The sequence below is a fragment of the Schistocerca serialis genome, chromosome 10 (genome assembly GCF_023864345.2).
Source record: "Schistocerca serialis cubense isolate TAMUIC-IGC-003099 chromosome 10, iqSchSeri2.2, whole genome shotgun sequence".
NCBI classification, from domain to species: domain Eukaryota; kingdom Metazoa; phylum Arthropoda; class Insecta; order Orthoptera; family Acrididae; genus Schistocerca; species Schistocerca serialis.
The window spans coordinates 37,278,809-37,304,261 of NC_064647.1; the positions used below are offsets into that span (position 1 = coordinate 37,278,809).

Genomic DNA, 25,453 nt, shown 5'->3' on the forward strand with positions numbered 1-25,453 from the left:
TCTTCCCACAAAGGCATATAACCTAACTTTTCTATGCCTAAAACCACCAGTTGTAGTGCTATGTATTTTGTCCAGGTAATGCCATGAAAAAATAACAGAAATTTAATAATTTCTGACTACCGCATTTAAATTTTGAAACAGGCTATCTCAAATGTGTAACACATCACCAACAGGGCACAATGAGTATAAAAGTTTCAGGTAAATGTTACAACAAATCTAGTTCAAATACAGCATGTGTACCTATAAAATTCCAGAAGCCAGTTGTAAGTGAAGAATTCAGAGAGAGACTTAAGCTCATTAAGTACTGCTCCTGAATGAGCCACTAAGACATGAGACTAATCATAGGATAACAGAGACAGTCATCATACTTAACACGGTTTGTGCTTTAAGGAGAGCTACACACAAAAAAATTTACGATCATTTAGGTTGACTATAGTCAGACAAATTATTAGTGGTCCAAAGTCTTTAGATTACTATGACTGATAACAGCATGCAAAATATTATCTATTTGCAAAAAATTCTTAATACAAGTACCTAATAAAGGATGATACAGGTAATAGGTACAACCCACTACATATTAAAAAACAGTCCTGAAGGAACAGACTGCACATGACTCAGTTTTTTTACATTCAAAACTTAAAAAGTAACAACATACCTGTTAGTCTTGATTGTTTCTTTTTGCTGCAATTTTTTGTCAAGAGAGAATCAGCTTTTGCTTTTGCCCACAAGAGAATAGACTCAACAATGCCAGATTTAAGCACCTATGGGAGAGGAAAATGCGAAGATTAATCAACACAGAAATTTTAAAACTGCGCACTCCATTACTTAAAATTTCAATACTCAAGTATTTGTATGTTTTACTACTCACAGTGTTTATGAATTTCTCTGAAAGTGGACATTTCGATCCAAAACTTTTTGCCTGCAAAGTCATATTTTCCTTCGTCTGTGAATCAAATGTCGGATTCACAATAAGACAGTTTACGAAGAGCCACATGTGATTTTTAACTTGGAAAGGTTTGATCTGAATACCATTTTTATTCTTCTTCTTTAGGGTCTCAATTAATTGCTTTACAATCAGATCAGAAACATGATCTATGTGTCTACCACCCTGAAAATGCAAAACCATGAGATTAACAGCAAAATATGTTAATTATTTTCATTTTGAAAAGTACTGAAATATAAGAAATAATTTAACACCAGTACTTCACCTCTAGAAGGTGAAATTTCAGTACTGATTTCTAGTTTTGTAGTTTTCAAGCCTGTTAAAAGGGAAGATGGATAGAAAGAAGCAGCAGGTCACTCGGTTCCCAGGATGGAAGATCTATTTGTTGTAAGAATGAGAGGAGACAGAGTCCAAAAACTACGATACTTCTTTTACTTTTAAACATGTGTATCAACAATATTGCAATGTCACCCTCTGAACGAAAGATTTGTGAGTGGGAAATTAATACATTTGGCTGTCAGTGATGCAAACATACTTGCTAATGAAAGAGAATTCAAGAACAAACCAAGGAAACTCCCAGTTGGAATGTCAATGTAAGGAAAGGATACATTGCTACTTATCATAAAGGTGACTTAAGTTGCAGACAAGCACAATTAAAAGAATTACCCATAAGCTTTTGGCCACAGCCTTCGTCATGAAACACACAGGTACACATACCATTCATTCATTCACACAAGCAACCACACGTCACACCAACTTGGGGAGCTCTGATGAGAAAGCAAATGACACTACTGAAAAAAATTGCATACAGAAGAAATGAATATAAATTGGAGGACCTGTTAAGTATTCAGTTAAGATAGGAAAAGCAAAAGCACTTTTCTGTGTGACAAAATATTTGAACATGCCTGTCTTGCCACCTGAATGACATAAGAAATATTTCTTTTTATAACATTCAATGAGGTTTTTACTCTCTATGATTTGGGAAATAACTACAAAATGTTTATTATTATGTTGAACATATGGGGACCAGAGCAACACAGCTTCATATACTCAGGAACACCGGGCCAGTTTGAGTAACATAACAGAGTGCCAGTGATCACCAGAACATAAAAACCTTTTGTTCTCATTTCCTGTAACCATTATTATTGTAGTTCTTGAAAAAACAAAAAGAAGTAATGAAAAGTTGTCCGAGTAAGAAGTTTCGTCTATTCTTTGGTACAGGAAATATGTGTGTCTTTGAACTTGCTGAAAAGACACCTAATGTTCATCACTACTGCAACATGTTTTAACTATGAATCTCATTACTGCAAAGTGTGAAAAATATTTTGTTGGTGAAGTGTGCAAATAACTTACACTGCTTGAAGAATTTATTTTGACAGATTTCCCACGTTTTATTGGAAGCTTTAAGCGATGGCTGAACAAAACTATTTTATACAGTTTTGAGATATTAAACAGTCAACAATAATATACTGTAGAACTAATAATATGGAAAGTCTACTGTCTGAAAAACTTAGGAAGGTTAAATTATTATTATCTTTATTATTATTATTTGGGGAGCAAAATAACTGATGATGGTCGAAGTAGAGAGGATATAAAATGTAGGCTGGCAATGGCAAGGAAAGCGTTTCTGAAGAAGAGAAATTTGTTAACATCCAGTATTGATTTAAATGTCAGGAAGTCATTTCTGAAAGTATTCGTATGGAGTGTAGCCATGTATGGAAGTGAAACATGGACGATAAATAGTTTGGACAAGAAGAGAATAGAAGCTTTCGAAATGTGGTGCTACAGAAGAATGCTGAAGATTAGATGGGTAGATCACATAACTAATGAGGAAGTATTGAATAGGATTGGGGAGAAGAGAAGTTTGTGGCACAACTTGACCAGAAGAAGGGATCGGTTGGTAGGACATGTTCTGAGGCATCAAGGGATCACCAATTTAGTATTGGAGGGCAGCGTGGAGGGTAAAAATCGTAGAGGGAGACCAAGAGATGAATACACTAAGCAGATTCAGAAGGATGTAGGTTGCAGTAGGTACTGGGAGATGAAAAAGCTTGCACAGGATAGAGTAGCATGGAGAGCTGCATCAAACCAGTCTCAGGACTGAAGACCACAACAACAACAACATTATTATTATTTAGAGAAAGCAATATCTTAGACCACTGTGCAGTTGCCACAGTATCTGGTTGCTAAAAATGAACATTCCTGGATATACAACGAGTAAAAATGGAGAGACCTACATAGATTATGTTAATTTATAAAGAGTCTGACAATGTAAAGCAGTGCAAGACATTTAAATTCCCACAGAAAATTGGTGCAAGCTGTGGGGCAAGACAGGTAACACACAGTATATACAAGAGTGAAGAGTGAATTTTAACAATGGAAGACCAAGAAATAATTTTTTGGCTTGAAATGGGAGGGAGGCAAGACTGCAGTCTTCTTCCTCTACTTTTCCCTTTGTACATTGAATTTGAAAGGACATAAATGAGAGACTCAGCAGATGATTACAATTTTGGGAGTGAGGACAAGTATAAAGTTTTCTGGTGACACTGCTGTTCTTGACAAAAGTAAAAAATTACTGGATTTGTTGAATGGAATGTACATAACATAGTTTGATAGTTTTAAAAAAGGCAAAAATGAGGAACAGCAAAAATGAGACTACCAATGAACTTATCACAAATGGGGAGCACGAAGTAGACAAAGTGGAGGAATTCTTCTACTCCCTAAGCAAAATAGCAGTTGACGGATGAAGCAAAATAGAGTTAAAAGGGTCTAGTCCCTTCACCCTTTAATAACAAACCTGAACATCCCACAACAATAAAAGGACGGATAGCCAATCTTATCTCTTGTGGTATCATCTGTTGTAGACTATAAAACCAAGAACACAGCAAAGGAAAAAACACAAAAGTAACAAAATATACTGAGGTGGAGATGTGGTGGTCTTTTTTGACTATTCTGCAATTCACAATTAACTGCTTGGCAGAGGGTTCATGAAACACTTTCAGACTATTTCTCTACCATTCCACTCTAACAGCACATGGGAAAGATTAACACTTAAATCTTTCTATTTTAACTCCAATTTCTCTTCTTTTATTACAATGGTCATTTCTAACTATGTAGGTGGGAGTCAAAAAAACATGTTTGCATCTAGAGTAGAAATGTTTTAATTTAATGACTGCCACCCAACTCAATCTCTTCCCTATTTGAAGGCGGCACAAAACAAGATTTCCTACAAACTCTTGATGCTGTGCATCAATTTAACTGGTAAAGATCTCACGTCACATAGCAACACCAGCAGAGACGAAAGCCTATTTTACAATCACTTGTGGATTTGTAGCATCTTCTAAGAGTTCTGCCTATAAAATGCAATCTTCAGCTCACCTTCCATACAACATTATCCTTATCATTCCAATTTAAGTTTCTCGTAACTGTAACCACCAGGTACTTGTGTGATTTATGGTGTAAATGAAATTTAACAGACTCCTTTTAATACTCTTGTAGATGACATTTTATTATGTAGAGTCAGCTGCTACTTTCTGCACCATACAGATATGTTGCCTAAATCATTTTGCACAATAGCACTGCTCAGGTTGTCTCCTATATCTGTTTATATGGATCAAAACCAGCAAATGGCCTGTAACATTTTCTTGGGGAACATCAGAAATCTGTTTCAACCTAGTTCCCACCAATTACTACAAAATTACTCTGTCAATGGCATTCATTACCTTATGAGAACAAAGAAACAGTTGTGTTTCACAAGAACAATATTTTCTGAATGGGTTGTTAACACATTTTCTTTGATGTGATTCAATGATCGAACAAAACATTCCAAAATCTTACTGCAAATCAACATCAGTGGTATTTGTCTGCATTTGCACAAATATACGCTGCATGCAAATACTGGCTGCGCCTAAACTTCTGATGTGAAGTTATAGTAAAAAGTAAATCATTAACACAGGCCACACTACTTAATTTCATATTACGAGCATTACTACCATGTACATGATGCAGACAAATTATGTTGGCAACACTACACAAGAACAGACCAACTTCAAGTTAGCTACACATTATGCAAAGTAACAAAGAAAGTGGAAATTTGGACGTAGGTTTCATATAGATGTTTGTCAGTGGTGTGTAAGTGAAGACAAACTCTTAGAGTTCAAAAAGTTGACATCCTCAGTTCTGTAGTTCAAAACAGGAAATGTGGATATGCCGCCACAACAAACTGTTCAAACTGACAGCTGAAACATTTCACCATTAGAATTTTAAGTTTAATAGGGGCAGGTTCAGTGATTTATGCAATGAAATAATGTCTTTGTCGCAGAACTTAATTGCGTAAAAACTGGCCTACAGCTTATGAAAACAGTCTAATATCTTTCCAGCATTACATGATCCAACTCCGACACAAAAGTTTTTATTTACTTCCCCAAATAGGGAACACAGACCAAACACCAGTATCTTGATATACCAAACATTACTGTGAAATGCAGGGGAAGAGTGAACAAATACACAGCTACTGTGTTCACCAACAGGCATCAGTTTTTCTGCTATTTTCTAGCACTGTCTTTCATGGTTTGCAAAAGTAATTGCGGTAATAAATAACAGTATCAATTTCAAACCACAAAATACATGTATGCCATTTTGAAATTGGCAGTTTATGATTGGAGGAGAAAAATCTTATTATAGGCTGCACCATGATTTTTCAAGCCAAAATTTAGGAAAAAAGTGTGGCCTATATTCACAAACATACGATATTTCCTTTCTTGTGTGCTGGTATGAGCTGTGCAGCTTTCTTTGTGCAAGTGGTTGTATATGACTGGTAAGTAGCTCTTACACCAGTGTACTGCAAAAGGAACCTAATTGGTACATTATCTGGACAGGACTCTAGTTGCTTTGCTATACTGGGGGTTTCTATTTTAAGTCACTCGTATTGGCAGCTTCTGTTGATTCATATTCTGGAATATTTACTTTGTCATCTCTGAAGGAATTTCGAAAAACCGTCTTCAGTAACAATGCTTTAGTGGCACTCATTGCTACTGTTATTGCACAGTGAAGGTGCTGATTGTGTCTTGTCACTGGTATACTTTATACATGACAAGAATCTGTTTGGAAATTTTAAATTTCTGTAAAACACCTCCTTGGAGGTTTTACATTCTCTTACACCTGGCATGGTCTTTCATTGCTTCTGCAATAGTGTCCTGGCCTGTATTGTGTACCATGCTGTCAGACACCTTAAAAAGAAATCTAATGAGTTTACAAAATTAGGTATTCAGGAACCAGAAAGTATTGTTTATAGTATAATTTACTGCAAAACAACTTTTTTTACCACAAATAATTTGAATACAGTGTAGATCTAATTTTATTTATATCTGAATCCCTTTCTGCAGATAAATGTTCTAATTATCCTTTATCTTTCACTTATTTATCCTGTATGATGCAATGACCAAAGAAATGATACGTCCAGCCACTTCACGGCATTGAAATAAGAAACCGCATTCAAACAACTACTATAATGTTGCTACACACTGCACCGGTTGATAAGACTGGCAGCAATGAAGCACACATCACCAGAGCACTACCTCTGGGTCTTAAGAAATCAGAATCCATGCAATCAAGAAGCTGAGAGTGTGCACACTGTAAGCACAGCATTCAAAAGATGCCAATTTCTGCATACAAAGCCTTTGCCTGGTGCAGCTAAACAATGTGACTATAGTTGGAGTCACGAACAATGGCGGTCAAGTTTGGGCTCATTCCACACACCGACATCACGCATTATCAGACAGCCGAATGAGCATTCAGGAATGTTCTGAACACATTGCTGTGAATGTCATACCCAATGCAAGCATTAAACATGGCCATAGCGAGTTATTTCATGAATTTTTTATTCCATTTATTTTGAGTTATCCCTGATGGTGGTAAGTGAAATTCTACAAACGCAAGTCAGAGACATAATTTGCACGACACGCACTTGTCAGGCTAAGTGCATGTGTACGTGCATATCGCAAGGAACCGACAATGGCGCAATTGCCGTCCGTTTCTTAATCTGCACGAACCGCCATCATCCGTGGATCTGACTATAGTGTGTACTAATGCCACGTACCTTTGTTGTAGCAATGCTGTTCACAAATGAAACTTGTTGAAATCCTCTGTCCGAAATAGTTATCGCCACTTCCCACCTCTCATTCACCTGCTCATACACTATTTGCAGAGGATTACCAGTCTCATCTTCTTTATTTTTTAAATAAAGTTCCACATAATCTTTGAAGTTCTTTACCTGCAGTTAAAGAATACAGTGTAAGTGCCTGCAGTTACTAGAACAGTCACAGCAAATAAACTAATACATACAGGCAAACGTTTTCCATTCAGCATAACTTTGACACCCCTCGTGGATGCAGCAATATCGTAAGCTCTTCTCGACATCAGAGCCACTATATCATTATCCAGAGCTTCCATTTTGAATTTTGTAAGATCGGGAGAAAATGTGACTTTTGTATAATCTTCTCCAGTAAAATCCTTAATCTTTGGGTCAGATGTCTTGCCCATATTATTTGCCCAAACCTGTAAATTAAAAATATGTATATTTATATAAGCAGAAAAGTAAATTTTAGCAACACTGAGCTCTCTAAAACATTGTAGTTCAATTAAAATTATTTGTTAGTTGACCGTTCCTGTGTGAGTTGGTTTCCTCCAGAGCACTCAACATGACGCCCAAACCATTCAACATTGCCAAACTGCCATGAAACAAGTAATTAGCTCACTTCCAATTCCTTGTCAAGTTTGCTTTCTTGATGTGTTCAGATCCCAAATCCTGGGTCATTTCTTTTATTTCATATTTCATCACATGATAACACACTGGAAACAGCGCACACACGCACGCACACACGCATGCATGCACACGCTAATGAAATAACTTTTATCATACACAGCACTAACCAAATACTACTTAATCCCTCCCCCACAAGACACGATTCAGCGTCGTATATAGTTATCACAACCACAGGGATTAAATAAGCTTTGCACGGCATTACGTGAAGCCAATTTTTGTGGGCTGCAATTAATCGTTACGAGCAGGTCACCAGAGTAAAAAATACGATTTTCCACTGCGTAACTGTGTCTGGCAATGATTAGCTTATACACAATGTGTGGAAAGTCACAGGTTTTTATGTTGTCAAATGCAGCGAAATTTCTAGTTTTCTAACTCTAATCAAATAACTTCTGTAGCATCAGCTTCTGTGGGAGTCAGCATAGACACAAACAAGGAAGGAAGGAAGGAGAGAAGTTGCAATTGCCAGTGGTGGGAATCCAAAACCATCTCTACAAAACTTTTCCTAATTAATAGAAAAGTTTATTTCTAAAAAATTATCTTCTCACGAGTCCTTTGCCTCCTACAAACAAGTACTTTATATCATTATTTGCAGAATGCAAGCTAAGTAATGTCCTATTATTCAGTACCGATGCTCTGTAAGCCTGCCACCGAACTGGGCCAACTAGCAATGGGCGGCTGGTTAAATTAGCACTGATCCGTGGCTCTGAAGCCTGTCTCCCTGAAGGTGTGGCACTGCCTGCTCTTTCCACTGGTGATCACGTCAGAACCTTCTCGATGCAGTTGCGTGGCAATAGAATGGTCTGTGTGCAGTCGACGCTTTAGGTCTACAAGACTATTATTTTTATTCGATTAACTGGTTCAAATTTATTTATTTGTAATACTTCACTATGTCATTTTCATCTTCGTACTCACCTTTTTATTTGCTCATTTTCTTCCCTTCATTCTTTTTTCATTTGGAATCTGCTTGTGTCCCCTATAATATGCAACCAAATACCAAACAGACTGCTCATCAGCTGGTAATGCAGCATCCTGTGTAGCCAACTCAGCAGCCATCAATGCCATAAAATCATTTCATTTCAGTGAGGATACTTTCAATTAACCCATGACAGGAGAAATTAACAGTTTGCTTTTACCGCTGAAACAAATTCTTCTGTCTAGAGTTTGCTTGTAGATGTGGTCTTAAATGGCACAAACAACGTGATAGCGATTTTGGTTCTGCCGCAGATTGCTGGTGGCCGTTTTCTTGGATATGGCCGTTTTCTTTGATACATTGTACATCACGAAGCTGTGGTTAGGTGAATAAGTGAATTGAAATTCAGGGCTACAACACCCGCTGTCTGCTGCAGTTCAGTCATTGGTCACTTAAAAGTCAGCTGTCGACAGCATCTTACATTTCCGTCGTACCTCACTGGACACGTCCAAATTACTCCGCATGAAATGTTAACAGCATTTTTGAAGTGACCCACTGAGCGTGTCCCTATAATCTAGTAGTAGCTAGCAGTGGATGTGGCAACATTGTAGACAGAAGTCAACTATGAAGTACTTTTAATCTTACTGTAATAACAAAAAGAAACATTTAAGGATGTTCACTACACTTCACAATACTACTGCAGACATTCACAAACATACCCAACAAACTTAGTGAGCTGCAAATTCACACTAATTTATAAAATGAGTATGTACACACTTGTTGCAGATAATGGTCACACAAATAGAGATGGTAGTGAATTGTGTATTGCATAAGCAGGGTATACTATCTCACCTGTGAGACAAAAAAAAAATAATGGCGACTAAGTCTTGGGAGTGCTACACATCTGGTACCTCTTACACCTATGTGCCACAAATCACTACTTAACATAACAGAGGGTACTTTTTATGATACAATATATTAAGGTTTCTTCACACTGGTTTCACAGGTGCAAGGGGGAAGAATGGTTACCTGGACAATCTGGGGAACAGTCACCACTACTATCCACGTAGGTGCTACTTTGAATTTTTGCAAACATGTTTTTGCAATATATTCAATATCTTCCAGTTGGGGATTATCAGCATTTTCATTACACACATGTCAGCCAAACAGATGTGACCATCCACACCATAGTGCTATCTGTGGAACCCAAGTGGGATTGTTTTCAACCCTCACTAGTTTCAGCATTTCATCCTACTTCTATGATGTTCGTAAGGCTCTAAGTGATAAGAGAGAAATGTTGTACGTAACCACAAGTGTGTATTTAAGCACAGAACTCAAGAGGTAGCATAGGCACTGTAACCTCAGCTTCTGCCATCTGTGGAGTCATAGAACTGTTGTTACTTGCTAAGCACTATCGGAGTCCATACCTGTATTGAATTGTGGCGGGGAATCTGAATCTCTACCAGATACAAGGGAATCAAAGAAACAAACAAACACGGTTTACAGACTAATAGTTAAAATGATGGAACAATTTTTTTAACTTTAAGAATATCATTAAATAATATCTTATTACACAACAAGATATAAGACATTACTTTTGTGACATGCTTTTTGATTGTTCATTTTTGATGTGAGCTACTTTGGATCTCACTAAGATTTAATGAACACTAGTCTAGTACAGCCATTCATTCAAATATGTAAGTGATCCCAAGAATCAGGATATGTTATGTCATTTAAATGCCTTACAAGCTCATGTTTGTTATCTGTCAAGACAGTGCACCATTAATAGATAAACTGCTAATCAACCCAATTGGCATGGAATTTTCACTAAAACCCTCAACTAGTATCCCTATGATATCTACTTTTATCTTCCAATGTAAACTGGTCTAACAAGGGGGACAGACCTACTCATCACCACAGATTTTGTCCACATTTATGGTATAAACAGGGCCTTGTCAGAGATAAAAGTGGGAGATCAAGATGGGCAAGCAGTTACAAAAAACAGCATCTTTGATGTGGGTCAGGTGAGTTATACACCATTTATGTCAGCACAATTTTCAAGCAGCAGGAAGCGTACAGAAGTGTAATCCAAGAGCCATGAGGTCGAGTTCATATGCAGATACATTTTTTCTTTCAGTTTTAAAAATTTTCAATTTTTACCTTATTTATAATGCAAATACACTGAAATCGTGTCCAATATGTTGTGTTTACTAATGCTTTCATAAAAGGCATGAAAACGAGGCAAAAGAAAATTTGGTATAGTAAATTTATATAGAACGGATTGTAATTAAGACTTTCAGGACTTTGTACCCCGTTAAGTTTCATTTTGACTTTTGGGCAGCCTCAAACGAACAGGTTCCCTTGTTTTTATAATGAAAACCACCCAAGCATGTGTAAATCGTCAACTGTAAGATGATAAAAGAAAGTAATTTTACATGTGAAGTTTCCATGTACTCAGTACAATGCCTCCTGGAAATTTATTTGAAATCCCAACATTCCTTTTTTACTTATTCACTGTTGAGCTTGAGGCTGTCAAACCAGCTAGAGCACACCAGGAAAGGAAACAAGTGCATTGCATACAGGTGGCAGACTGCCTACAGGTGGCAGGTACAAGTGGTAACATTTAGGTTACACAAGGAAAACCTTAACTGAAGAAGGTTGCAAAATTTAGATCAGTGCAGTTGTTCCAGGGTAGAAGTTTCTGTTCAGAAAATTAACTAGTAACTCCATATATATTATCTAGATGTTATTTTATGCTACCACAGCAGATGGTAGTAGCAAGCAGACATGTCTTACTACACGCAGCAAGCACGATTCTCGCTACTGAGAACGACGTCAGCGCATTTGCACAATGAGTGAAACAGAGTTAATTAGTGAAAGGTCAGGAAAATCCATACCTACAGAGCAGAGGAACAGGAAAGGGAAATACCTGGATTCAGTTGGCAAGAGGCACCATGGAGATTGCAAAGCCTCATGTCAGAATGACAATGCATGTAAATTGCCTGCAATACTGGCACGCCAACTACAGACAGTTGACACCAATAATTTAAAAACCCTGCATTAATGTATTCAGACGTTCTCATAACATTTGTACACCAACTCAGTGTTGCTCATTGCCAACCTCAAGTACATTCCACATCACACCTTTTTTCACACCTAGTGCTGCTCAAACATTTGTACCCTAAGATGCTGGTAGTTATTGCAACTTCTGTTAGTTCTCACCCCCTCAGACTGACATTTCTGTTGTGCCAGCAGTCAAATCCTTTTCTTTCTGTAATGTTTAGAAATAGCCTCCAAGTAGTAATTTAGTTTGAATGTAATGAACAAATGTCATTCACATCCTCGAGCACACCAAGTCTTCCAAAAGTATTCTTAACGAATCCCAAAATGCGCACTTCTCGTAGGTGCCCTGTGAGAGTGTTCGGTGGTTATCCGAGTGATCACTTGCCATCACTGGCAGTTTGTTGTCTTACAGCCACTCAAATTGCAAACTGATCAGAACCACCCAACCATCCCCCCCCCCCCCCCCCCCACTTTCTCATGTAATTTCTCTACACTATGCTGGACATTACATTCTTTTCACACTTTTTATGAAAAAAATTCATAAATAAAATTTCTATCACTCATTTCTTGTGAAGCCCAGCATCTACCACAAATTTGGACAAAATCAGTGGCGACAAGCAGATGCAGTCCCCTTGTAGGAGCTCTTTCATGATCACAGGGAAAATTGATCTTCGCTATCTGCAGAGTCATCCAAAACCAATCATTGCTGAATACTACCTTTTTTCTTTTTTTAAAATTATTTACAATATTGCCACTGACAACAGAATCATTGGTTCTACTATAGGCCTAGGGGTGTGGATCTGGTCAATCCTCTTTTTCCGTTTCTTATTTTCAGAGCCTGAAGTAGAAGCAACTTGTCCAGTACTATTCTTTATAACATCCCCTCCAAAGCAGAAAATTACGAGCATTTTTTTTTCCAAACTACTCTGAGCTGCAGTTAATGTTAACATGACAAACCAGCTCACAAGAAAAATGAATCCAAACACCTCAACATAATGAAATAGTTGCAGGGTACTATTTATCACAACTCTGCCACAATTCCAGATAGTTAATACGATAAAACTATTTTTCACATAAAATTATTCTAAAAAAAAAATTCATGAGACGAAGGATAACAATTCAGCTTACTTGTTTAAAAGCCCTTTTGTATTCTTTTGATGCTGTTTCCAAAATGAATTTCGTGCTAAATATATTGCACAACTTTGCTCCATATCCATTTCTGCCACCTGTGACCTTTTCTTCTTCATCATTATAATTTGACGAGGTAAGCAGGTGTCCAAAGATCATGGTGGGCACATACATCTTCTCTTCTTTGTGCTCCACAACAGGTATACCTTTACCATTATTCCACACTGATATTGTGTTGTTTTCCCTGACAAAGACAACCAACTAAATGTAAATAATTTAATGAAAAACAAAAAATTACAGCAAATAATCAAGCAATTCTTCATGTTATCCAAGAGGTCCCTGTACCCATATTGACTTCATTCAACTGAAGAGTTAGTTTTACTGGTATCCCTGACGAAATGCATTAAATCAGTTCTGAAGTCTCTTGTGTTGCACTGTTACAGCTGTGGAAAGATAATGGGTGCATTTTTAGATTAATCTGACAAGGCCCCACATCGTAATACAACACTAGTTGACTGGGAGAAACGTGCTTCCATTTTACATGGTCTCAAAGACAGGTCATATGGTGCATGCAAGAAAGCTGAAGAAGAATTTTGTGCCCCATCGTTTAACTGAGCAGTCTCCAATGAAATCCATTCACATAAGAGTGACTCAGCCTTAAGTATTGTGGCCAGCAATGTACAACTACTTTAAGAAGATTTAAACATTAAAGTATTTGGATTGAAATTTGCAGTTGAATTATCTGACAACAATTCAGAACAAAGTTGCAGCCTACTGTGCTTTGTCAGCACAATTTTCAAATGATGCATCTCGTTAGGCTGGTATTACACTACCAAATTTCTTTGACAAAAATCAGTTTGTCAAATACATTTGGTGCAGTGTAACAAGGAACCTTTGTCAAATGTTGCCTTTCATGAAATTTATTTCATCAAAGCTAGTGCATCTTATATTTGATCAATGAAAACAATTGTCTTATGTTTACAGATAGTGCCTGGCACAAACACACACTATGAAAAATGATTGTGTGTTGCATATGTGGTGTGGAGAAGCATAAATATTGAAAGACACTTTTGTAATCTATAATGAATTAAAGTGTTTTTCCTTTTTTTGGTAGGGAAATGGAAACCTACCTTTCTTCAGAGCAAATTGGAGTAGTCTACACAGATTTGAACAAGAAGTCAAAACCACAAGAGATTTAAGCAAGTTCGTTTCCACCATTGATGTTCATTTGTTGACTGAAAATTGAACTAAAGAACAGTTGTTTGTCAAGAACGCAAAATTAGCACAATTCAATTCATTGATGATGCAGCTATGGTACCTGAAAGTTGAATTTTTGTGCTGAATGAAATGGAACATGGGCGAGTTGTAGGTCAAGATATGCACATAAGTACATAAGCAGAACAAGCTGACAGGCTGGAGGACTAAATGTTGCAGTCATTAAGGGGAATTTACAGGTATGCAAAGCGTAGATTTAAGAAAAAGCCCAAAAGATCTTTCATAAAAATAAAAAGGAGCAAATTTGCAAGAATATAAAAACTGTGCCTAGTTTTTGATGTAAAAAAAATTCATAAAACGACCTAAAACTGGCATAAAGCATCCTAAAGTACCTGACAAGTACACATATTTGCAGTCAGCTCCTTTTGAACTTCACATCACCTCAAGTCATTTCGCACATTAAAAGGTTTTTGACAGTACAATTGTGACTCTGCTACTGTGAACTGTATATATTACACTGCACGCAGATTATATTATTGTATGTTAACGTTAGCAGAAGGTGAGATCCTAGTTTTATTACATTTCATATTTATACTGGAAACAAATCACTTCCCTGTTTGACAGTGTAATGAATCGTCGTCCTCCAACATTATCTTTTTCGATAGAACAGATACCACGTATAATCTCAAATAGGTTAAAATTATCTCAGCTGTTTCATTAAAAAGAATTCACATGATTTTGTATACAATGTATTATATTTCAGGCTAAAATGTATAACAAAGAAATTGATGTGTTACACTCGATATGTACTGGAACAGTTAAAATTACTATTCTTTTTAAGAATATTTGTAATTACAAAATTTGTAGCACACTTAAAACTCACATTATTAATTGCACAACCTAACACTAATTATTAAATTCATTTCTGGATTAATTTATGAAATGATATATTTTAGCAATGATTCCTCTTTTGTTTTGTAAACTCTTAATTTGTAAACTCTTTGGAATATTGTGAGTACACAGAATGTAAGTAGTGGAGGGCATGCCTTTGATGGAAACACACGTATTTTGCTAAACTTGCCAACAACAATGTAATTACCCGTTTTTGAACGTGGAAATTGTTACGTTAGTGTGATTTAGAATAATGGGATAAAATCAAAAGATATTCATAGCAAGACGCAACTCTGCAACAGTTATTTTGTCATCACGAACCTAAGAAATCTAAATTTTCAGCTGCAAGAAAGTACTCTTAGACAAGACTGAGCCATTGACGACGAGATAATGAAGGTAAGTAAAAAAGTTGTTCTTCTGTAATCTTACTCCTCTAAGTTCTCAAGATTTGTGCAGGGAATGTAATTTAATGGTGATTAAAGATTACAACAGGGAAGTATGAAACTAACGGCACTGAAAATAGCAGTTTCTCAGCAAATATTGGGTAGTTCTGTTTCTACATGCTAGCCATTCTGAAAGAACTATGATGAAATATTTGACAACAGTGTAATACGCCTTTTTGCATCATGTCAAAGGAAGATGAATATTTGATCAATCTCACATTCTGGTATGAAGAAAATCACCAATGTTTGCAAGAATGTTACAACATGGGCCAGGACATCATCACGATATCTGTTGAGAGTGTATATGTGTGAAAAGTATGTGAACGGAAATTCATATTTGGCCATGTTGCAAATGTGGTCAATGCATCGTCTCCAAGACGGGGGAGTCTTACGTCACATGTGGTTCCAGTAGGATGTGGAGTAAGCAGTGTGCTATTCAGTTGCACAAATTCGTCTATGAACAATTTTGAGGCAGCTGGATTGGGTATGGTTGACATCAGCAGCATCATTAAAATGGCCACCACCAAGCAAGGACCATGCCAGCCAAGTCATTGTGTGAAATAATCCAATTCCACAGGGCTAAACTTCAGCACAAGAAAGATTTTTGATTTGCAAGGCACAATTGTACACATACATAGGTTTCATACATAAGTACTCTACTACATGATATACTGTTTTGACATATGAGCACAGAGACATCTCTCCCATGATACACTACACTGCAGTTACTTACTGGTCAATATCAATTTTTATGCAGTCCATCTTTGGATCTCTCTGCTTATTATCTGCAGCATTTACCAGAATTTCATCAAAAATTTTGTACAGACCAGGTACGTACGTAATATCTTTTTGTACCATCATTTCCTGCTCTGTATCAAATATCCACATAAGTTCTGTGACAGGTTCAACAGAGCCTGAAATAAATGACATGAGAGGTATATTATATCTCAAAGCATTTCACTGCTAAACAAACAATGCAATCAAATTAGTCTATTAATTACAGATATTTGGTGCAGGAGGGCAGGGAGGGGATTGGGGGGGGGGGGGGGGGGGGGTTCAACAGCTTCAGTCATTTATAATAATAATTAATAGTAACAAAGGTGAAAAAATCTTAATTAGCCAGAGCAGTACCTCCCCCTCCAGGTTTTGTAGATTTCTTCCATCTAGCACACACAAATTTTACATTTCCTCCTTACTTCTGTTCAAGTTTCTCTTACGGAAAGTACTATTTAAAGTACTGAAAGTTAGCGTTTTACACTTGTTCTCCGAATCTTTGTACTTAAAAGCTAGTTCCAGTAACTGATGGACAGCCTTAACTTTATTATTCAATTTATATTGTTACTGGTTGGATTACACTATTGCAAGGACAAAGCAAGATCTCTACTACATAATATTTTCAAGAGTGGAGTATTAAAGAATGACAGGCCACAAATCTTCAGTAAGAAAAATCACCTCACAGTCAACATTAACACAGAGCACCATATTCTGCTATGTATTAATAGTGAATAGCAAGTTATTTCTCTTAACACACACTAATCATCAGATTAGCATAAAGAATACAAATAAAATATTTGAAGTAAAAGAAAATGTGCACCTCTGAACAACAAAGTTTCTCGACACAGCAATTTAATTGGTGGCTACATCAATGCTTGCAATGCAGAGGGTACTTCTTGTATCAAAGTAACAAATGAAATTTCAACCTTATCAATTACAGTGAATTCAACACCTTTGAGAAGAATATGAAGGTCAACAGCACAGTCTCACTCCAGTGGTTTGACAGGAACCCAAGTGCCTTTGTGGATACACAACTCTCTTGAAATGTGTGGTGTAGCATGACTGACAATCTTGATTTGGCATTTTATGTTACGTCATTTTATAGGGGCCCATACTTAGACTTTCTCAAAAACGAGCTTCCAGCGTTATATAAGAAGAGGTTCCTTCCGCTACAACAATGGATACGTTAATTACAGCATAACCGGGTCCCTCCACATTCTTGTCATTATGTGATATCATCTAAAATCTTACATTTCCTGGAAGACAGTTGCCAGAAATGGTCATGTTTCTTGGCCACAAAGTTCCCCACACCTCCACATTTAGATTTTTGCCTGTCAGAATGGGTGAAAGGTGAAATATACAAAAGAACAGGAAACAAGAGAAACTGATCATTTTGATTATGAACCATGCTGGCCCATAAAAGATAACAGGACCTCAGAAGAGCTACAAGAGATTTTGTTTGGAGAATTCGAAACCGCATTGATGTTGGAATTTATAAAAATCAACTTTGCACTTAATCATTTGCCTTTGCTCAACATCATCTGGGACTGGGTTAAATCTTAACACCTGACCTCTGTAACGATAAAAACTAGACATGTTAAATTGAATTTCTGATTGTTCATACTACAATCTCCTTCAGAAACACCCTGTATGTGGTTAGAGGCTGGTGATTTTTGTCTATTCAATTGGCTACTTTTACTGCATTCCACAACTAATATGTGAATATTATAATGGAAAAATAATTACATTTGTGTGTCTTTAAATGTATTACTGTGTTTTTGCCTGTCATTTTATGCAGTGGAGTAAATTAATGAAGTGTCAAGGTTTCCCTCCCTTCTTTCCTAGCCTGTTAGATTCCATGAAAAACTACAATTTTTTTAGCCATCTTCAGAATTTCTTTGGGAACTTTAAGTAACGCATATGTCATAAGTAGCCAAAACTTTTGGTGTGTACCTTCAGCTAAGGCATGCAGTTATGCTAAGATAGGGCCACACTTCTGATCTTGACAAATACTGGAATACAAAGCTTCTGCAGTCCCTGCAACATAGACTTTTCCTGCTGAAAATATATCATAGTTGCTGCACCATGGCTATGGAGGAGGAGGATTTATGTAACAATTATTTTGTTTAAATATGGTCTATTAATATCACTTTTTAAGAACCAAATGAACTGTTGGTAAATTTTGCCAGAGAATAAAGGTCATGTGAATATTCCTAATTATTTAGAAGCTCAGAGTGGTGCTAACTATCCTCTATTGTTCTGCAAATTTCTAATCTCACAGACAGTCAAATATTCCTATGGTGTTCTAGCCCCTCTTCAACTGTCCTTTCTTATTCACCAATAATAGCAATATTAGGTTATGAATCGTACTGAATATGACACCTTCTTTGTGTCCTTCAATTTGTTGTTCTTGGTCCACAGTTTGTTTTACCTACATTTCACTTCATTGTTGTAAATAATGTGACACGCATCACTCATGTACGAAGTCCTCATTACACTAATTACTCATCCTTTAAAAACATGCACATTTTGCTTACATGAACTACTACACAATTTACTGTAGAGCACAAATTATCAAGAGAAATCAGTTAATTTGCTCGTTTATGCCCTTAGCAGTTAATGTTATGCTATGTTTGGCAGAAGGCAATTTTCTCAAATTCACAAAACGATTTTACTAGTGCAAGACGTAATTTTATTCTGCACGGATGTAAATTTGATACAATTTAAATTTTTCATATTTAGCTGTAGTAGAAAATTATTCAGCTCAAGTGAGCTCCATTAATTTTAAATGTGAATATTTTAGATTGGGCTCTGTTGTGACCATTATGGGTATCAATTTAAACTACAAAAAAATCTAACCAGTCTCATCCATTATACCTTATATACAAGGTATGCTCTGTAAATACAACTGGAAAAACATCTTATGATCACTGGAAGACAATGCAAGACGTTACTCAAAAGTCAAACACAAAACACATCCACACCTAATTTATCCCTTTCATGCCAGAGTAGTGGAAATCTATGTGTGCTGTGGATGCAAGCCAGTCCTCCCTGAATGTGCACACTGTCTGACAAACATTTCCCACTCACCCTGGTACTACTCTAGGCCTGCTTTCACAACCACAGTTCAATTTTATGGTAATTTGGGAAAATATTTGTGCATACATTCAAATGTTTTTATCTTCATTTTGAATAAAGTTTTTCTGGATCTTTTAGAAAATATGAAAAGATTAGACAGATTGTCTATCAGATCCATAGTTTTGCACACATCACTAGTGGAGTGGGTGTTTTATTATTTAAAAAGTATATTTAATGTTATTTCTGTTTTCACATGCACAGTAATGTTTATTTACACTGTTTAAATTACATTTCTGTACATTCTTTATGTTAGTTTCATGGCAAAGAGTCTTCTGTGTGTGAGAACTCCAAGTGTGAAAAGGTTCAGATTATTTTATTTCATTCCTTAGAATCCAAGTGAAGAGATCAACACGTCAGTACAGAATTGAAACAAGGTGGGAAACCGGTGGTGCAACTGGAGCTGAAACCACACTTTGAGACTGAATGCAAATGCTAACTAGTCTTCCAACACAGCCACTAGATGCTGCATATGCCAAACTCCCATAGAAGTCAGGCGTAGCGAAGCAGAGAAATACCCAGAGTGGTAGAACTGCTACAGCAGTCCACCAGGTCAGCGATACAGTCCCTCCTAACTCCTACACAAGTTCACAGGTGTGTAAGGATTCATTGACAAAAACCCATCTGATGACAAAACTAACCCTCCAAAACACTTGGTGGTAACTGTGACATAATAAATGTGACTGGTTATACAATTTGAAATTTAAATTTAAACTATCCTAAACAGCTGTATTGGCAGATGCTTTCAAGTTTGGATTCACATCATTTACAGCAGGTTTCAAAGGCAGGAGGTAATTGTTCAAGACACACAACACCATTCAATACCCTCCTGTGCTGGCAAGTTTCCTTTTGACAGTAGGTTGGGTACAATGGCTTTTTGTGATATCAGATACATTTGTAGGACTGTACTGTAGTTGTGTGCAATTTTATACCAACAATATAGTATCTTACAAGTTATTTAATTATACAAACCAATGTAAGTATCTGGGCGCAGCAAAATGTGCTCCAGCTGAGACTTCTTTTGATATATTTTCTCCACACTCAGGTTCTTTACATTCTTATTCACAGCAGTGGCTGTGTTGCTGCCAGCAGAGAGATTCTGCACTTCACTGGCAGCAACATTCATCCTCGAAGAAGAGTCCTGGAAAACAAGAGTGATATCAGAACGATATGTTACCCCAACTAGTATGTGGCAGCAATAAATTTAACCATAAGAGATTCATGCTGTAGCATTATGCCACTGCTCCCTTTGGAAATGGTCATTTTTCACTATGAATTTTGGTTTTAGTCTTTTTTTTTAATATGTTCCCTCTAATTACTCAGTAAATAATTTTAGTAATACTTTTTGTAAGCACCCTCAGTTTTTCGTCAATGGTGTGTTTTAGTACAATTATTCAGCTATCATGATGTGCAAAACAGTTTGTCCTCTAAGAAAAGTCCCCACTTATCAATCAAAAATAGCAGTGACTAAGTCAGAAGGCCAGAAAATAATAAAATGCAGATGACTGACATTTGGGGCAGTGATTGGAAGCTGAACTTCGACAAACAAATTTAACACATTGCATAAATATGTGAAACAACCTATAATTGTACAATTTCACAATCACCCAAAGCAGTCACATTCATTAAATTTCTGAGAGTATTTGTATAGAATAAAAATTTCTCTGTGCACATGCCGCGTCAAATCAGCCATATTTGTATAGAATAATTTATAAAGTTAAAGAATACACAGAATTCATCAGAGGTTAGTCAGATGCCAGAAAGATCCATTTGAAGATTCCTCAGAAAGTGTAGACAACCCACAAAGGAGGTAGTTAACAGTCTGCTCATCCAACCCATACTTGTCAGCCTGGGATGACTGACAGGTAAGAAACAATTCAGGGAAAAGCAGCACATTACCATACAGCTGCTAAAAGTGGAAACACCACAGAGGTGCTCATCCAATTCCAATGGTAGATATTACAAGAGGCATGGTGCATCAAGATGTGGTTTACTGTTAAAATTACCAGAGTGTCACCCGAAAGTCGAGCAATACACTGTGTCCTTTTAAGTTGATAAATTTCTACTTTCATTTTTTAGTATTACTGCACCAAATGCATTTTTGACAACTGACATACAGCCTACTCTGTGTAATGAATCAGTTCCTTCATCCCTCCCATCAACAAAATTCTCTCTCCTTTCACACACCAGGCTTCAATCAAGATCATCAGTGTGGGATCTCAACAGTTTCCACCATACTGCACCGTCCCATTTAGAAGAGTGTTGTAAATATGATTGGACACAAATTGATCGATACGGCTAGACTGATCCGACTGTGCCGCTTAAGAGCGTGCAGCTGCCAGAAACATCTGAAGCCAACTCAGAAACAGGTACACAAAACTCCATTATAAACCAACAATTGTACAGTCACTAATGTGACTGATGCAATGGAGCAAACAGTAGCCCATACCATTCATTAGTGCCCAATAAGATGCTTTCTAAAAACATTAAGTGACTTCATGAAGACCTCTCCAAAGCTACTGCCTTGTAAGTTCTGTAGGTGCAGGACTGACAGACTTATTAAGTTCATAACATTATCTGTGTAACCTGTGTGACATCTGTAGTTCTGCTATGCAGTACATAATTAAGGGCCCTTTGCCTGATCTGTGCAAAACATTTGATTCTGTGGATAATCAAATTTTAATAGTGAAACAAGAACTGAATATTAAAAAAAAAATGGTTAAAATGGCTCTGACCACTATGGGACTTAACTGCTGAGGTCATCAGTCCCCTAGAACTTAGAACTACTTAAACCTAACTAACCTAAGGACATCACACACATCCATGCCCGAGGCAGGATTCGAACCTGCGACCGTTGCGGTCGACTGAAGATTTAAAAGGCTCATATCTTAGTAATAGGAAAAAAAGTTTAAATTGAGGAGTTCCGTGTAAAAGTGCAGTTACGAATTTCCAAATGTTTCCAGAAGAGCACTCCATGATTCTGTGGCTGGATAGTCACTGTTTATAATGTGAGTGATCTGCCTAGCATAATGCTATGCATATGCTGTTCTGTATGCCAAAGCCAGTTTCTTAGCAACTGGAAATTACTTATAAAGCTTAATGATTATCTGTTAAACCAGTGAGTGCAAACTTTAAATTGGCATGAAACCATCAGGAAGACTAACCTAACGAGAGTCACACACTTAACAAGGAAACTTCAAGTTAGTGCAAGTGAACGAGTTGCTTGATCTATTCTGTGTGTTTCTTTACAGCCAGATAACTAGGCTTCACAGTGTTACAGGGTAACTCTTTATGGTAAAAAAGATTCCTAATTTCGTAATACGAGGAGCAAAAGTAACAACACTTTCTCTGCCAATTTCAATTTAAAAAACGCAGAAATCGTTGTGGGACATTGTGGAATATTCCCACTTGAGCCCCTGTAGTTTTGTGAAGTTCTGAGAGGGGCAGTGCTATACATAGCCTTCTAAATGGCGTCTGTAACAGAGGTGCATTCCAAGCAGAGAGCTGTCTCAGTTTCTTTTGGCAGAAAACCGGAGTATCACATTCATAGGCACTTGCAGAATGTCTACAAAGACCTGGCAGCAAACGAAAGCACAAAGTTGAAGGCAAGGCGGCGCCATCACAACAAGGTTGTGCAAATATCCGATCTCCCGTGTGCTGGCCAGCTGCACAAAGCTGAGACTCCTGAATTATTGGAACAAGCGCACATACATTCAAGATGATCGATGGATCACACTGACACCTCACTGCTCAACTGGACGTCTCTGTTGGTACAGCTGACATGTCCACCAGTTGGGGGTACTCAAAGGTGTGCCCACTGTGTTCCTTGCTCCCTAATAGAAGAATATAAAGTGCAACGAAGGCCTACCTGAGCAGAACTGCTTGCACATTACGAGTCTGATTGTGATAATTTTTTGTTCAACATCTTCACAGATGATGAGACACAGGTTCTTCACTTCGAAACAGAAGCAAACTGACAATCCACGGTGTCGCACCACACCACCTCGCCCCCAAAGAATAAGTTTAAAGCAACACCCTAAACCAGTAGTAGTGACAACAGTCTTCTGAGACTGAAGGGGGTTATTCTGTTTGACGTCCTCCCTCGTGTAGCAACGATCAACTCTTAAGGTTATTGTGCTGCTCTCATGATATTTAAGAAGCAACTTCTGCATGTTCATTGCCTCAAAAATATGAACAAACTTTTCCGTCTCTAGGACAACATAAGGCCTCACCAACCTCATGAAACTTCAATGGAGTGTTCTTCCTCATCCACCACACAGCTTGGATCTCACCTTCAGACTTCCATCTGCTTGGCCCAATAAAGTGTGGACTTCTTGAGAAGACATACTTGGATGATGGGGAGATTATTGACGAAGCATGACACTAGTTCCAACTGACCAGTACAGTGATACCAGACAAGCACACAGGATGCCCTAGCAGAGTGGTGTAAATCTGTCACTTTGACCAGAGATAAAGCTGGAAGAAGAAGAAGAAAAGAAGAAGAAGAAGAAGAAGGAGGAGGAAAAAAAAAAATAAATAAATCGGGATGTGTGGTCAAAGAGGGTGAGGAATAAGGGGTATTGGAATCCTGAATAAAACCAATACTTAACCTTGTATCTTATCTTACAGGATTGGTTGAAGAAAGCCGAACAGTTATAGCTTTTGTAGATTTAGAGAAAGCTTTTGACTGTTGACGGAACTACTCTTTGCAATTCTGAAGGTAGCAGTGATAAAATACAGGTTAGGAAGGTCATTTACAACATTCACAGAAATCAGATAGGAGTTACAACATTCAAAGTACATGACAGGGAAGCAGAAGTTGCAAAGGGATTGGGCAGAGCTGTAGCTTTATCCCCAAAATTTCAAAATTTTTCAGTCTGAACACTGAACAACCAGTAAAAGAAACCTGGGGGATATTTGGATAGGAATTCAAGCTCAGGGAGAAAAAAAAAGTAAAATATGGAAAGGACTTGGAAGAGTAGTTGAGTGGAACAGAATGTCTTGAAAAGAGAAGATGAACAACAGAAGTAAAACAAGGGCAATGGTATGATGTCAAATTGAACTAGGCGATGCTGATGGAATTAGATTAGGAAATGAAATACTCAAGTGGTGGATGAGAGTAGTATGATTAGCCATGCAGCAAAGTAATTGCCAGAACGAGAATATACAAAAAACAATTTTAAAAGAGGAATTTGTTTACAGTTAACATCAATTTAAGTGTTAGAAAATATTTCCTGAAGGTATTTGTATAGTCAGAGAGAGAGAGAGAGAGAGAGAGAGAGAGAGAGAGAGAGAGAGAGAGAGAGAGGGGGGGGGGGCGGGGGGGGGGGGGGTGTTACAAATAATAACAGTTGTCTTCAGGCAAATAAATCCAATTCAAGAACTGCAGAGGGATGAAATCAGTAAGTAGGTTCAAATGGATGTGAGTTGTTACACAGAGTTGAAGGGGCTTCCACACAACTGACTAGCATAGAGGGTAGCATCAAACAGTCTGTGCTGAAGACCACTACCAGTGTTGAACTTTCAAAACCTCAAATCCATGAGCACACCTCACAAGGGGTAGGGGAAGATAGCTCCTGTTGCCACTGTCGTCAGTCCTATAAAATAATCTTTGCAAAACAAAATCTTATCCGCCATGTCAGTTCGATGTATCACTTAGAACAGAATTAACAGCAAAGGATACTAATCAGAATTAAGTGCACCAAACGTATTTGTCGTGAAATCACTAAACTATGTTGCCATTCACTGTGAAATTAACATGAGACACCACCTCCCTGACATATCCCGTGTCATCTTAGTTACACATATCTATGCATTAATCTTTTCTATTAACCACCTTCATTTGAACGTACTGACGAATTAAAGATGTAGGAACGTCATTAAAAAAAAATGGGCAAAGAAACGGTTTATACATTTGAGACTCTTGTAACCATATAAAGGATGACCTCACAGTTTGTAAACAACTTCCATGTTATTGTTATCTTTACAACTGTTTTGTAGTTCAAGCCGACATTGAATATTGGCTTTACTCTTTAGTTTCACAAACTACGCTACCACATCGATAGCCTGGTTAACTCAATGCTCTGAAATGAATGAATAAATAAATTTATACGTTTTAACCAAATTCC

General features: G+C 37.3%; 1 protein-coding gene across 1 annotated transcript in view; it reads right to left on the reverse strand.

The window, feature by feature from the left end:
* LOC126425234 (DNA topoisomerase 2-like) overlaps positions 1-25,453 on the reverse strand; it is a 154,221-nt gene that overhangs the window by 128,014 nt on the left and 754 nt on the right. The window contains exons 2-8 of the mRNA XM_050088193.1: positions 20,298-20,466; positions 16,150-16,330; positions 12,868-13,111; positions 7,286-7,498; positions 7,041-7,214; positions 869-1,108; positions 656-761 (exon numbers count right to left, since the gene is read on the reverse strand). Coding sequence (XP_049944150.1) covers positions 656-761; positions 869-1,108; positions 7,041-7,214; positions 7,286-7,498; positions 12,868-13,111; positions 16,150-16,330; positions 20,298-20,466 — 1,327 coding nt within the window. The remainder of the gene's footprint in view (positions 1-655; positions 762-868; positions 1,109-7,040; positions 7,215-7,285; positions 7,499-12,867; positions 13,112-16,149; positions 16,331-20,297; positions 20,467-25,453) is intronic.